This window comes from Dasypus novemcinctus, chromosome 7, assembly GCF_030445035.2.
Source record: "Dasypus novemcinctus isolate mDasNov1 chromosome 7, mDasNov1.1.hap2, whole genome shotgun sequence".
Classification (NCBI taxonomy): Eukaryota; Metazoa; Chordata; class Mammalia; order Cingulata; family Dasypodidae; genus Dasypus; species Dasypus novemcinctus.
Genome location: NC_080679.1, coordinates 114,493,657 through 114,508,218, shown reverse-complemented (window position 1 = coordinate 114,508,218; position 14,562 = coordinate 114,493,657). Strand labels below are relative to the sequence as shown.

General features: G+C 38.2%; 1 protein-coding gene across 2 annotated transcripts in view; it reads left to right on the top strand.

Moving 5' to 3' along the window:
- UBXN4 (UBX domain protein 4) overlaps positions 1-14,562 on the top strand; it is a 61,628-nt gene that overhangs the window by 2,375 nt on the left and 44,691 nt on the right. For both annotated transcript variants that reach the window (XM_004480159.5, XM_071216472.1), the window contains exons 2-4: positions 8,444-8,546; positions 12,457-12,485; positions 13,836-13,954. In XM_004480159.5, the coding sequence (XP_004480216.2) occupies positions 8,444-8,546; positions 12,457-12,485; positions 13,836-13,954 (251 nt within the window). The remainder of the gene's footprint in view (positions 1-8,443; positions 8,547-12,456; positions 12,486-13,835; positions 13,955-14,562) is intronic.

Below are 14,562 nucleotides of genomic sequence, written 5' to 3'. Positions count from 1 at the left end.
AATTTAATTGAAAGGTCCCACCTACAATAGGTTTATACCCACAGGAATGTATTAGCTTTAAGGATATGATCTTTTCTGAGGTATATACACTTGTAGACTACCACAGTTGGTATAGAAATTTGCATATCTATGATTTTGATATTTATGTATTTAAATAAAAATCATGATTTTTGGTGTGCAAACATTTCTAGAAATCATTCTTGTGGTATTCAGTTAATTTGAAAAAGAAATGCTGGATTTAATTAAATATTTGGAAAACCATTTGGAAATTAGTACACATTATTAAAAGACTAAAATAAGTGTTTAAGTCTTACATATATGTTCTTTAACTTTTTACTGGTAAGCATGTATTATATGCATTTAGAATTCTAATGACTTTTTTTTTAAAAGATTTATTTATTTATTTAATTCCCCCCCTCCCCTGGTGTCGGTTCTCTGTGTCTGTTTGCTGCGTCTTGTTTCTTTGTCTGCTTCTGTTGTTGTCAGCAGCACGGGAAGTGTGGGCGGTGCCATTCCTGGGCAGGCTGCACTTTTCTTTCACCCTGGGCAGCTCTCCTTGCCGGGCGCACTCCTTGCCGGGCGCACTCCTTGCGTGTGGGGCTCCCCTACGCGGGGGACACCCCTGGGTGGCAGGGCACTCCTTTCGCGCATCAGCACTGCACATGGGCCAGCTGCATGTGGGTCAAGGAGGCCCCCGGGTTTGAACCGCGGACCTCCCATGTGGTAGATGGTCGCCCTAAGCACTGGGCCAAGTCAGTTTCCCTTAATGGCTCTTGAATGGTTGCTGTAGGACTGTTATCAACCTCACAAAGGAGTCTGTTGGCCTGTTTCAAAATTCTTTTGACTATTCTACAGTTTTAGCAAATTAATCCCCAAGATTAAACAGCATTAGGGTCACTCCAGGAGTAAGTAGATAATGGACTTAATGAAACTGCAGCACTTAAAATCGCTTACAGCTTTGTTCATGACTTTGGAGAATACAGCCAGAACTGAAGATTTTCTTAGGACTGAGATCTTAATAAGATGGGAATACCATCCATTCAGTGGAAGAATTAACAAGGTATAGTTATAGCTGGAAAGAGTGGTATCAAGGGTATGCACTTTGGTTCATATAAGTATTCATTTGGTAAATATTTTAGGCAAGCTGTTTATATTTAGTGAAATTTTTGTGGATAAATTAAAGAATATCTGAGAACTGATGTTAAGAGACTGAAGAGATTATTACTGGTTCAGCCAGCAAGTTAACTATTTTCAAAATACTATATCTATGTAAATTGAAAGAAGTAAAACTGAAAAAGATTTTATTCCTGGGAAGGTGGAATAATCTACTAAGGACCCTGAAGCAAAAAATGTCTGTTTTCTGCTGACTAGTTTTGCTTTTGAGCTAAAAATTTTAAATGACAGATAACCATTTACTACCCACCCACCCCCCTTTTTTTTTTCTTTTTTTGGTTAAAATAGACCATGAAAGTCTTTACATTTTGAGCAGTTGGAATTATCTGAGTTGGAAGGAGTGGCTGTACTAGTACTAACACCTTGCAACCCTGCTTCTGAGTTCTTTGTTTTTCTGTTTAGGTGCTTTTTTACTTTGGATATTTCTCATACCACCGATAATATATTTCATTCTAAAATCTTGAGCCCATCTAATTCCATAGCATAATTAATAATTCGATGAAAACTAAGAAACGAAAGATACTGACGTTGATAATTAATGATCCCACTCAACTTAGCAGTATTAAGAATGCTCGCTTTGAGTTGAGTGATTCCATTCAGCCCTACCCCCACCCCACCCCCCCCACCCCCCACCCCCCACCCCCCCTCCGGCTTGTGAAGCCACCACTGCCACCACTAGGTTGAGTCATGGACAGCGACTGCCAGAGGGGATACGTTTGTGATCCAGAGTGGTACAGAATAGGTAAAAGAGTGAGAAGCACCAATCCCCCAAAAAGCAGATCTGTACTTCTGGGTTACCTACTTGACATCCCTATTTGAGTGCCTCACAGGATTCTCAAACCTAAAAGTAGTTACTGTCTAAGCCTGTTTTTTTCTTCTGGTCTTCTACATCTCAGTAAATGACACCACCGTACATCCCGTTGGATAAACCATAAGTATTAATTGTAGGAGTCTTTGGCTCTTTCCTCTTAGTTAAGTCCTTCCCTGTTCCATCCTAAATCCTAATGATTTGCCTACTAAGAATTAAAATATCTCCTGAATCTATCTGTTTTATCTGTAGTGACCATGCTATTCCAGGCCACAATCATATCTCACCTGAATCATTGAAGTTTCCTCCAGCCTGGCTTCCATATTCCATTCTTGCTCCCTTTATAATCCAGGGCTAGGCTAAACTTAAAAATAAAAAAATTAAAAAAATAAATGGTCACTTCCTTGCTTATTTTCATTATACTTAAAAAACAACAAAAGCAATTGAGCCAATAATGAAAGTGCTGTAAAAATTAAGTGATGAACGCACAAATATGTGATTATACCGAATACTATTGATTGTACACTTTGGGTGGATTTATGCTTTATTAATATTTATCAGTAAAATTGACTTGTTAAAAAAAGATACCAACAAAGAAACAGTCCACCTGTTTTAGCCATAGCGGACTATGTTCTGCATGATTTGCCCCCTAAGTCTTCAGTCTCATTTTGTGCATCCTGTTACTCATGACACTGCCAGTCACACAGCCTTCCCCTAAAAGTCCCAAGCATGTTCTTGCCTCTTGGCCTTTATATACCTATTCCTTTTGCTTGTGAGCCTCTTATGGCTCTTCACATAGCTCAGTCCTTTCATCTTTCCTTAAATGTCACTTCAGGACTTCCCTGGTCCAAAGAGGTCTCATTTTTTCTCATACTTCCTTTTCTACACAGCATTTATTATTGTAATTGTTTGTTTATGGTTGAGTTGTTTTTTCCCCCTACCATTAGATTTTTTTTTTTCCTTAAGGTACTGGGGGCCAGGGATTGATCCCAGGACCTCATATGTGGGAAGTCAGCGCTCAACCACCGAACCACATCAGTTCCACTGAGTTGGTTTTTCATTTGTTTTTGCTTGTTTGTTTTTTGTTTTTTGGGAGGCAATGATAACCGAACCAGGGACCTCCCATGTGGGAGGCAATACTCAACTGCTTGAGCCACATCCATTCATCCTGCCATTAGATTTTAAGCTCTGTTGAGGACAGACCCTGTCTTGCTTTATATTTAGTATATAGCCCAGTATCTGGTACATAATGCATACTTCAAAAATAGAGAAAGTATGGAAGAAAGAATGAATAAAAAGAATCCTGCACTTCCCATAACCCTCTCTAAGAAATGTTTATAGTAAGAACTTTATAGTTTGACAGTGAGTCATTTACATGAAATTTAATACTTCTGTAGACTGAAGACACACTCAGAATTATTTAACCACTAATGGTAGTTTTCCTTCATTGCACTTCTTCAGCATTTAGGTTTCTGCTAATGGAGCATTCTTTTCGGTCATGGAAATGGGTGCATTGTAGTCCCTGTTTACTTTTTTAAAAATAATTTCAAATTTATAGGACAGTTGCAAAAATAATATAAACCCTATTCAAGAGCTCCAATATATCCCCACACCCCAGATACCAGTTTCAACATTTTGCTACCTTTGCCTTACCATTTTACCTATTTCTGAACATTTAAAAATAGGTTGCACATTAACATACTCCTTGAATGCATATACTGCTGTGTACATTTCCTGTGAACAAGGATATTCACTTATGTAATCAATCTTAAGTACAGTTATCAAGTTCAAGAAATTTAACATTGAAATAAAACTTACAGTCTATATTCAGTTTTTTCTTTTTTTTAATTTTTTTAATTTTTTTAATTTTTATTTACTTAATTCCCCTCCCCTCCCCCGGTTGTCTGGTTTTTTTTTTCTGTGTCTTTTCGCTGCGTCTTGTTTGTTTGTCCGCTTCTGTTGTCGTCAGCGGCATGGCAAGTGTGGGTGGCACCATTCCTCGGCAGGCTGCTCCCTCCTTTGTGCTGGGCGGCTCTCCTTATGGGTGCACTTCTTGTGCGTGGGGCTCCCCTACGCGGGGGACACCCCTGTGTAGCACGGCACTCCTTGCACGCATCAGCACTGCGCATGGGCCAGCTCCACACGGGGCCCGGGGTTTGAACCGCGGACCTCCCATGTGGTAGATGGACGCCCTAACCACTGGGCCAAAGTCCATTTCCCAGTTTTTTTCTTATGTTCCAAAAATGTTTGAGTCTTTTCTCCTCCATTCTTAGATCTCATGCAGTGTCATGTGTTGCCTTTAAGTGTCATTATCTCTTCAGTTTCTCTTTTTTTTCTTTCCATTTGTGGAAACATGTACAACTTAAATATTCTCATCTCAACCTTTCCCAAGCATACCATTCAGTGGGAAATCACATTCACATTGTTGCAGTGCCCTCACCACCTCATGCAGTACTATAACTTCCCCTTCACCCAAACAGAACCTACACCCATTTTGCATTAACTTCCCAGTTCCTCTCCCCCTGTACTCTACTTTCTGTCTCTATGAGTGCACAGTCTCTGATTTTCTTTGTGGTTACCATTAAGCTTAAATTTAATATTTTAAACCTATAACAGTCTCTTTTCTTTAATACCAGCTTATCAATTTCAATAGCATTTGTAAACTGTGTTCTTATACCCTTTGCTTCTCCACCTTTATGGAGTTCTTGTCACAAATTCTATATTAATATATTATGAACCCCAAGTCACTGATTTCTCATCACATTTTTATGCATTTGTGTAGATCCTCTAGGAAGACTAGAGTTACAAGCCAGTAGTACTGGCATTTATATTTACCTGGGTCATTACCCTCACTGGAAATCTTTATTTCTTCATGTGGCTTCTATCTCTTGTCTGTTGTCCTTTCGTTTAAAACTGTCAGAACTCTCCTTAGTTTCTTTTGTAGGGCTGGTATAATGGTGATGAAGTCCCTCAGCTTTTGTTTATCTAGGCATGTCTTAATAGCTCCCTTGTTTTTCAAACAGTTTTGCTAGATATAGAATTCTTGGTTGGCATTTTTTTTGCTTTGAGCACTTTAGATATGTCTTCCCACTGCTTTCTTTCCTTCATGATTTCTGATGGGAAATCAGCATTTAATCTTACTGAGGCTCCCCTGTATGTTGCACCTTGCTTCTCTTGTGGCTTTCAGAACTATCTATTTTTGGCATTCAGCAGTTTGATTATAACTTGGCACAGTGTGGGTCTATTTGGTGTTATCCCATGTAGGGTTTTTGGGCGTCTTGGATGTATATCCTTATATCTTCTGTTAAATTTAGGAAATTTCCAGCCATTATTACTTTGAATATTCTCTCTGCCCCTTTCTTCTCCTTCACTGTCTCCCATAATGCATATTTTGGTTTTGGAAATTAGTGCTGTCTCACAGGTTCCTTAAGGCTCAGTTTACCTTTTTTTCATTCTTTCTCTTTCTGCTTCTTAGACTGGATGATTTTAATAGTTTTATCTTCAGGTTCATTGATTCTATCTTCTGCCAGCTCCAGTCTGCTGTTGAACACCTCTAGAGAATTTTTAATTTCTGTCACTGTAGTCTTCAGATTTGCTTCCTTTTTCATAATTTTCATTTCCCTGTGGATATTCTCTTTGCATTCATATATTGTTTTTCTTATTTCCTTTAGTGGTCTTTCCATATTTTCCTTTAGCTCTTTGAGCACATTTAGGACCATTTTCTTAAAGTCTTTGTTTGGATTGTCCCACATCTGAGCCTCCTCATTGATGACTTCTGTTGCTTTAGTTTTCTTCTTTGCCTGGGCCGTCAGTTCTGTTTCTTTGCATGTTTGTAATCCTTGTTGAAATCTGGATATTTTGATATTTTAGAGTGTTATTGCTGGAATTTATACTCTGAGACTTTGGTTCCTTAAGCTTGTATCCACAAATGTTATGATCTAGCTTTCCTTGACTGGAGCTAACAAAAAGGAAAAACAAAAAAACTCCACAATTTTCCCAATCTTTAAAGAATAACATGTGCTGTTTTAGGGTTTATCTGTACAGTGAGTTTGGAGAATAGATCCAGCCAAAGTATAGGGGTCTCCCTTTTCCTTTCTGTGCATCCTCTTTGTCCTGGGCATGGGTGTCCTGGGCGTTGTGAAACAATTGTAGAGTTTGAGCAGAAGTGTGTTGTGCTCTGACTTTCTTTTTAAAGAAAGTTGCTGTGTTCTTAAATATTAATAGTGGTAATATTATACTTAATATTAACTGTAGCTTCCAAACTTGTTAAATGATGGTAGAACCTTGGACTAATATTTAAAAAAATAATAATTTAATAATTTGTGTTTACCTGAAGACTTCTAAATAAGTTACATTTCATAAAAGAAAATAAATTACATTTCCACCACATTAAAAAAAAAAATAGACAAAGCTGAAAACTATTTAGGAGACTATTGGAGTCACCTAGGCAGGATTGGCTAGTTGCTTGGATCAGGGTGGTAGCAGTGGAAGCAGTGAGAAATAGTTTTATTTTGGGTATGTTTGAAGGTAAAGTCATTGGAGGCACGGATAAGTAAAGTGTTTTTTTGCTTTTTTAAAAAGATTTATTTATTTATTTCTCTCCCCTTCCACATCCCCCCCCCCCCCAGTTGTCTGCTCTCTGTCCATTTGCTGTGTGTTCTTTTGTGTCCGTTTATATTCGTTAGCGGCACTGGGAATCTGTTTCTCTTTGTTGCATCATCTTGCTGCATCAGCTCTCTGTGTGCGGCACCACTCCTGGGCAGGCAGCACTTTTTTTGCGCTGGGTGGCTCTCCTTACGGGGCACACTCCTTGCCTGTGAGGCTCCCCTACTCAGGGGACACCTCTGCATGGCAGGGCACTCCTTGAGCACGTCAGTTCTGCACGTGGGCCAGCTCATCACATGGGTCAGGAGGCCCTGGGTTTGAACCCTGAACCTCCCATGTGGTTAGGGGAACACTCTATCTGTTGAGCCAGATCTGCTTCCTGATAACTAAGGTTTTTTGACTCAGAATTGAAAAGATGGAGGTATTATAAACTGAGATAGGGAGGGCTAAGGATAGCTTGGGGATACATGGAGAAAGCAACTTACGAAAGAGTAGAAATGATCTTTTGTTAAACTAAAATTGTGTCCTTAAATGTTTTTTAAATCCGTGAATTGGAAAAGATTGCTTACCTTTGAAAAAGCACTTAGCTCTGCTAACCTCAGAAATATTTTTCAGTGATTCAGGTAAGTTCCTTTTGCCCATAAATAAGTGGTTATGCCATAGTCTAGACATTATAAATCTAAACTTGGAAACAATCTCTTTATAGAGATTTTTAAACATTTTTATTAAGATAAGACATACAGTCAAGTACATATATATATTACAAAGTGAACAAACAGCTCAATGAATTTTTGCATATGAATACATCTGTGTAACTGTCACTCAGATCAAGATGTAGAACTGTTCCAGCACCCCAGAGGGCTCCTTTTCTAATAATAGCCTCTCCCCATTAACACCAGGGCAGCCACTATGCTGAATTTTGTCACCATACATTAGTTTGGGATCATTGTAACTATTATAAATGATAATTAGTATAGCTATAGTAAAAGGCAAATTCAAAACTGCAAGCAGAATTGTACCTCTATATTGCTTCTCTATATTGTGGAATAATTTGGAGAGTAAGTACTATACTACATGTGGAAGACATTGAAATTCTCAACAGAAAATTGTTACATATAAAGAAAAGGGGGGAAACGGACTTTGGCCCAGCGGTTAGGGCGTCCGTCTACCATAAGGGAGGTCCGCGGTTCAAACCCCGGGCCTCCTTGACCCGTGTGGAGCTGGCCATGCGCAGTGCTGATGCGCGCAAGGAGTGCCGTGCCACGCAAGGGTGTCCCCCGCGTGGGGGAGCCCCACGCGCAAGGAGTGCGCCCGTGAGGAATGCCGCCCAGCGTGAAAAGAAAGTGCAGCCTGCCCAGGAATGGCGCCGCCCACACTTCCCGTGCCGCTGACGACAACAGAAGCGGACAAAGAAACAAGACGCAGCAAATAGACACCAAGAACAGACAACCAGGGGAGGGGGGGAAATTAAATAAATAAATAAATCTTTAAAAAAAGAAAAAGAAAAGGGTATTGTACTTTTATTCTCTAAAATCATATATTGTATAAAAGCCCAAAGAGGTACTGTGTTTTTCTTGGTACCCATTACTTATTTTTGTGATGCTATTTGCATCATAATTTGAAGCCTTATAGAAAATACTTCGATTAATCTAAATAGCAGCATTTCATTTTTCATTGCTCTTATGTCAACAATGTGTGCACTCACTTCATTTTATAGAAAAATTCAGTTTTCAAATTTGGTGGAAAATGTTTTTTGTGGGAGTATATTTTATCTGAAGTTCCAAATTTCCATGGAATAGGATTTGTAATCAGCAGATCCTGACTTTATGATATAAGGATTATTGAAATGTTTTACAGATGATGATGAGCAATCTACGCGGATGGCTGCAACTTGGGAAGATGAGAAAGTGACAGAAGCCTCTGCAAACAGTTTTGTTGCTATTAGAATTGATACCAAAAGGTTTGCTTATGTTTTATATTTCATGAATTTTTTACATTGTAATCATGGCCTAAAGTTGTGATTTATGGTGATACCCTTGGACAATAAGAATGTTAATATTATGTTTTGGGTATCTTAAATTCTTACTGCCATTTTCCAAATTCATTATTATATCTTGCTAAAAAATGTCAAATTCTCCCAGTCTACCAAGTAGCTATGTGACGTGTACCAGGATGCAAGAACTGTGATCTCCAGCTCACAAGAACTTGGAAGAAGCCATAAATTATATATTGAATATCTCTGAAAAGTTGATCACCCACTCTTTGGGATCTAATTTTTGAAAACAACAGTATTTATAGGTTCTTCATAGTACTTCTTCAAGTCTTTTGTTTTCCCATTCTTCTCCCTCCTTTTTAAAACTTTTTTAGGGAAAGTTTCAGACATTTACAAAAGCAATTGAATAGTGTAATGCAGGGGATCTTAACCAGGGGTCCTTGAACTTGTATTGAAAATTCAAAAAACCATTATTCTTGAGGGGACGTGTTGGTGCGGGTGTGCTCTATTTATTAAATAATATAAATATAGTGTGGGGACGCGGACTTGGCCCAATAGATAGGGCGTCCGCCTATCACATGGGAGGTCTGCGGTTCAAACCCTGGGCCTCCTTGACCCGTGTGGAGCTGGCCCATGCGCAACACTGATGCGCGCAAGGAGTGCCGTGCCACGCAGGGTTGTCCCCCATGTAGGGGAGCCCCATGCGCAAGTAGTGCACTCCGTAAGGAGAGCTGCCCAGTGCAAAAGAAAGTGCAGCCTGCCCAAGAATGGCGCTGCACACACAGAACTGACACAACAAGATGACGCAACGAAAAGAAACACAGATTCCCGGTGCCACTGATAAGGATAGAAGTGGTCACAGAAGAACACACAGTGAATAGACATAGAGAGCAGACAACTGGGGGGAGGAAGGGAGAGATAAATTTAAAAAAAAAATTTTTTTTTAATTAAATATAGTGTGGACTTAGTATGATTTTTATTTTAATGTAGTGTGTTTTGAGTGCAGTTAACCTGCAAAAAGTTTGGTAAGGATGGTGGAGGTGGTTTTATGATGCTGTGGGAAAACTCAAATTTCTAAATGTTCGTTGAAAGTGACCATTCAAACTGTGTTGAACTGTGTTAGGTTATCAGTATTGAAATTAAGGGAAAGTTGTAAAAGATAATTTTGAATAATCCTAAAATTTAAAGATAGGCTGATATTAAGGGACCTAAAAATATCTGCCACTACGTTCTGGGAAGGGGTCCATGGTTTTCACCTAATTGGCAGAGGGATCCATGAAACAAAAAAGGTTAATTTTTTGGTGTATGGAACCCCATGTTCTTTCAACTAGTTTCAACAATTATCAACTCATGCTAATCTTGTTTTATCTGAACCCCCCTACCCAGTTCTACTTACTCCATAAAATTTTGAAATCCCAGGCTCTTACCATTTTATCTATATGTATTTCATTATGTCTCTGAAGCGTAAGTCTTAATTTTTAATATAATTGTAATATTTCAAAAACAAATTAATATTTCCTTAATATCAAATACTAGTTACTGTTGGGATTTTCAGTAGTCTCATCAGTCATAATTTTATTTATTTATGTATATAATTTATTATAGTTTGCTAGGTTCAAGATCCAACAAGTTCCTGATATAATCTCTCTCAAGTCTCTTTTAGTCTGTAGGATTCCTTTCTTTTCATCGATCCCTCTCCCTCTTTCTTTCTCTCTCTTTTTTCCTTGTAACATATATTTTTTTAAGAAATCAGATCATTTGTTGTATAGTTTCGACATCTGGATTTTGTTGATTGCATCCCTGGTTGTGTCATTTAATTTGTTCCTCTGGTCCTCTGTTTCCTATAAATTGATAAATCTTGAGACATGATCATATTCAGGTTTAATTTTTTTCTCAAGACTACTTCATTGGTCATGGCTTTGTCTTCTGTTAGAAGGCACATAATGTCTCTCTTTTATGGTGTTAGCAGCTGTCAGTGATTAATGCCTAGAGACATTAATTCATTAACAAATGCAAAACAATATGTCCATCCTTTTTTAAATTAAATTTTTTTTATTGATCACAAGGAATGTTATATTAAAAAAACATTTAAAAAAAGAGGTTCCCATATAATCCACTCCCCACCATATCATTTTTGTAAAGTGTATTGTTTTTTAAGATATATACATCACAAAAAAGCTGTTACACTAAAAAATATGAGATTGTATTCCCCCCAACCCCCCACCCCACACCTCCCACACCAACAGCCTCCCTCATCATTGCAGCACCCTCATCGCACTCATTGAACACATTTTGGGGCACTGCTGCACTACACAGATAATAGTTTACCCTGTAGTTCACACTCTCTTCCAGTAAATTCAGTGGGTTATGGCAGGATGTATAAAGTCCAGCATCTGACCCTGCAGTGTCATTAAGGCAACTCAAAATCCCAAAAATGCCCACACATCACATCTCTCCTACCCTCTCCCTGCCCTCAGCAACTACTGTGGCCACTTTCTCCACCTCAGTGCTAAAATTTCTTCTATAACTCGTCACAATACTTCCATAGTAAATATCAGTAAGTCCTCTCTAGTCCATATTTTATTTCTCCATCCTGTGGACCCTGTGGACCCTGGATGCAATTCCTTTGCTTATAGTTGTAGGCGCTCTTGATTCCCTGGTGTGATGGTTGACCATCTTCACCTTCCTGTTACCTGACCTGGGTAAGACCAACGAACCAAAGAGTAGGAGTTACCACTCTGCTGAGGCTCAGGGCCTAGCTGGCATATGGGCAGTCCAGAGATTCAAGTCTCGTGAGTATGGACCATCCCTAGCATCAACCACAGGTTCAGTAAAAGTGAAAGAAAATCTTTTTGAAATTGATAATACCAGAATGAATAGTGTTTGAAAATTGCTCTCAGGTTTAAAATATTCAGAAATTTGTCTATAGGTTTGTACATTTTTTTTATTTAAAAGTTTTTCATATTAATAAAAAAGTCATAACAAAGCAAATAACATAGTTCAGCCTGCCTCATAGCAGTGTTTAGTTACAGAATTTTACATTTTTTGGGCTGTAATAAGTGTTTTTCTTTTTAAAGATTTATTTATTTTTTACTGTCCCTCAGATGGTCCTCTCATTTGTCTGCTCATTGTTTGCTCACCTTCTCCAGGAGGCACCGAACACCATACCAGGCCCTCCCACATGGGAGGCTAGTTCTTGGAAGATTTAATTTGATTCTTGGAATTATTCATCCATGCCGATTAATATCTCTTATTTTATAGTACAAAGTCTCTTCCCCATTGTTATCTCTAACCACTCAGTTCCCTTCTCTAGAGGCAATCAGTGTCACCAATTTCTTAAGTATGTTTCTTTCTGAGATATTTCTTCCAATAATCACGAAACTATATTTAGGTTTGTTTTCTTCCCCATTTGTACAAAAATGGTAGCATTTCAACACCAATTTCTGTCCCTTTTCCACGGTTGCAAAATTCTTTTTTATTGGGGATATTTTGATTGTTTCAAAACCTTTGTTACAAAGTGTTACGTTATCACGTGCACAGGTAAGTCATAGGGATTATTACTGTCTTGTTACAGGTGACTAGATTGCATTCTGGTATACTTAATTGCTGCTGGGGAAATAACATGGCAGATACTAATTCTGGAAAATTAGTAACCAGATCCTGCCACCAGTTCTTGAGTTGTAAGAGCCATTGGTTCTTTAATCTGAAAATTATAAAATGAACAAACTTAAAACAGTCTTGTAAAATAAGAATTATATTTTTCTCAGGGCTGTGAAAGGAACTCATTGCTTCTGAGGAAATACTTTTGATTGGTACAGTAAGTTTTTATAAAAACAACTTGACATTTGGGAAACATTCATCTGTTTTTCTTTTACAGTGAAGCCTGCCTACAATTTTCACAGATCTGTATCCTTTCAATGAAGAACCAGTTTTTTATATATTCAGCTAGAGGATTTACATTTCTTTTGGTTATTTCATGAAATTTAGATATTCATTTTTATTTAGGAAATCATGTTTTCTTGATATGGAAACTATGTTACTGAGTGTCCTTTGAGATAATACATTATCTCAAGTAGGAATGCAGGGAGTTTTTTATTGTGAATATCTGAAAAGCAATATGGAGCAGTTTGGATTGTTAAAAGTAGCTGACAAATAAAAAGTACCTGGCAAGAGGCAGCTGGGAGCAAAAGGCATGTAGAAAAAATTTATAGTATAGACAAATGTAAAAGATGTTCTTCACTCAGATATACAAATAAATGTTTTTTGGTGTTCTTTTTTTAAAGATTTATTTATTTATTTCCCCTCCCCCCCTCCCACCTCAGTTGTCTGTTCTCTGTGTCTATTTGCTGCGTCTTCTTCTTTGTCCGCTTCTGTTGTTGTCAGCGGAACAGGAATCTGTGTCTCTTTGTTGCATCATCGTCTTGTGTCAGCTCTCTGTGTTTGCGGCGCCATTCCTGGGCAGGCTGCATTTTCTTTAGTTCTGGGCGGCTCTCCTTACGGGGCGTTTTCCTTGCGCGTGGGGCTCCCCTACGTGGGGGACACCCCTGCATGCCACGGCACTCCTTGCGCGCATCAGCACTGTGCATGGGCCAGCTCCACATGGGTCAAGGAGGCCTCGGGTTTGAACCATGGACCTCCCATGTGGTAGACAGACGCCCTAGCCACTGCACCAAGTCCGCCGCCCCCTATAATGTGGTATTAATGACATTCACAATTTGTGCTACAATCCCCACTATCCATTACAGAAACTTTTCTATCACCTCAAACAAAGTCTGCTCATTAGGGATTAATTCCCAAACTTACCCTGTCATATCTTATAATCACCTTTCTGCCTCTGAATTTGCGTATTCCAGCTATTTGGTATAAGTGAAATCATGTAATATTTGTCCTTTTGTTTCTGGTCTTCTCTCAACATGAATGCTGTCTTCAAGATTCGTTCATGTTGTAGTATTGTCAGAACTGCATTCCTTTCAATGGTATATTCCATTTATGTATACGTCACATTTATTCAACTCTGATGGACATTCGGGTTGCTTCCACCTTTTGGCTGTTAGGAATAATGCTGCAGTGAACATTGATGTATAGTTACCTCTTGTCCCTGTTGGGTCATATGATAATTCTATACTTAAGTACCTTCCTGAAATTGTTTCTTAAACATGAAGTTTGCAAAATGTGTTTTGCTTCGTTATCAGTTAGTGTTTTATAAAATTGCCTCCTTATTTCAAATGAAATGTTAGACTTAATTAAACTGTACAGATCCTGTAGTGTGTGTTCCATCCAGTTTCTTTATTGGAGACAGTGGAATTCCCTTGGAAGTAATAGCAGGAAGTGTTTCTGCAGATGAACTTGTTACCAGAATCCACAAAGTCCAACAGGTGAGACGGAACAGAATTGTTCTTTGCATAAACCTGATAAAAAATATGTCATGAATTTATGGAACCCTTTTGTATATGCAGGAACCTGCCAGTTCCTTTAAACTTTTAAGATAATAACTGTTGTTTCCTGGATTGATTTTGCAAATAGCATTATGAAGTTGGAGGTACCTATATTTAATACTAAGTGATAACTTAGTCTTTTTTCTCAAGTTTTCCCTTACCCCCAAGCACATAATACACATCATCATTACTTTGTTGCATGGGAGAATTGCTGTCACCCTAATAGTATCTTGCTTGACATATTTTAAGGACTCTGTACTTAGTAATTTCTCATTTGCAGCCTCTTGACTTCTCCTGAAAAGAAGTGGCTCTGAACGGAAAATTACTAATAATAACTTGTAACTTTTTTCTTTGAATTCTAATCTGAAAGAAAACAGTATGCTTTAAGAATTTTGTGTGTGTGTGTGCTTTCATCAGCTTATAGTTTAATTTCATAATGTGATATTAAGGAGTATTTGATTATATATTATATATTTATCTACTTGAAAAGTTTACTATTTCTCCCTCCTGTAGAGTATACATTGGTTTAACTCATGTTTTGGCCTTAT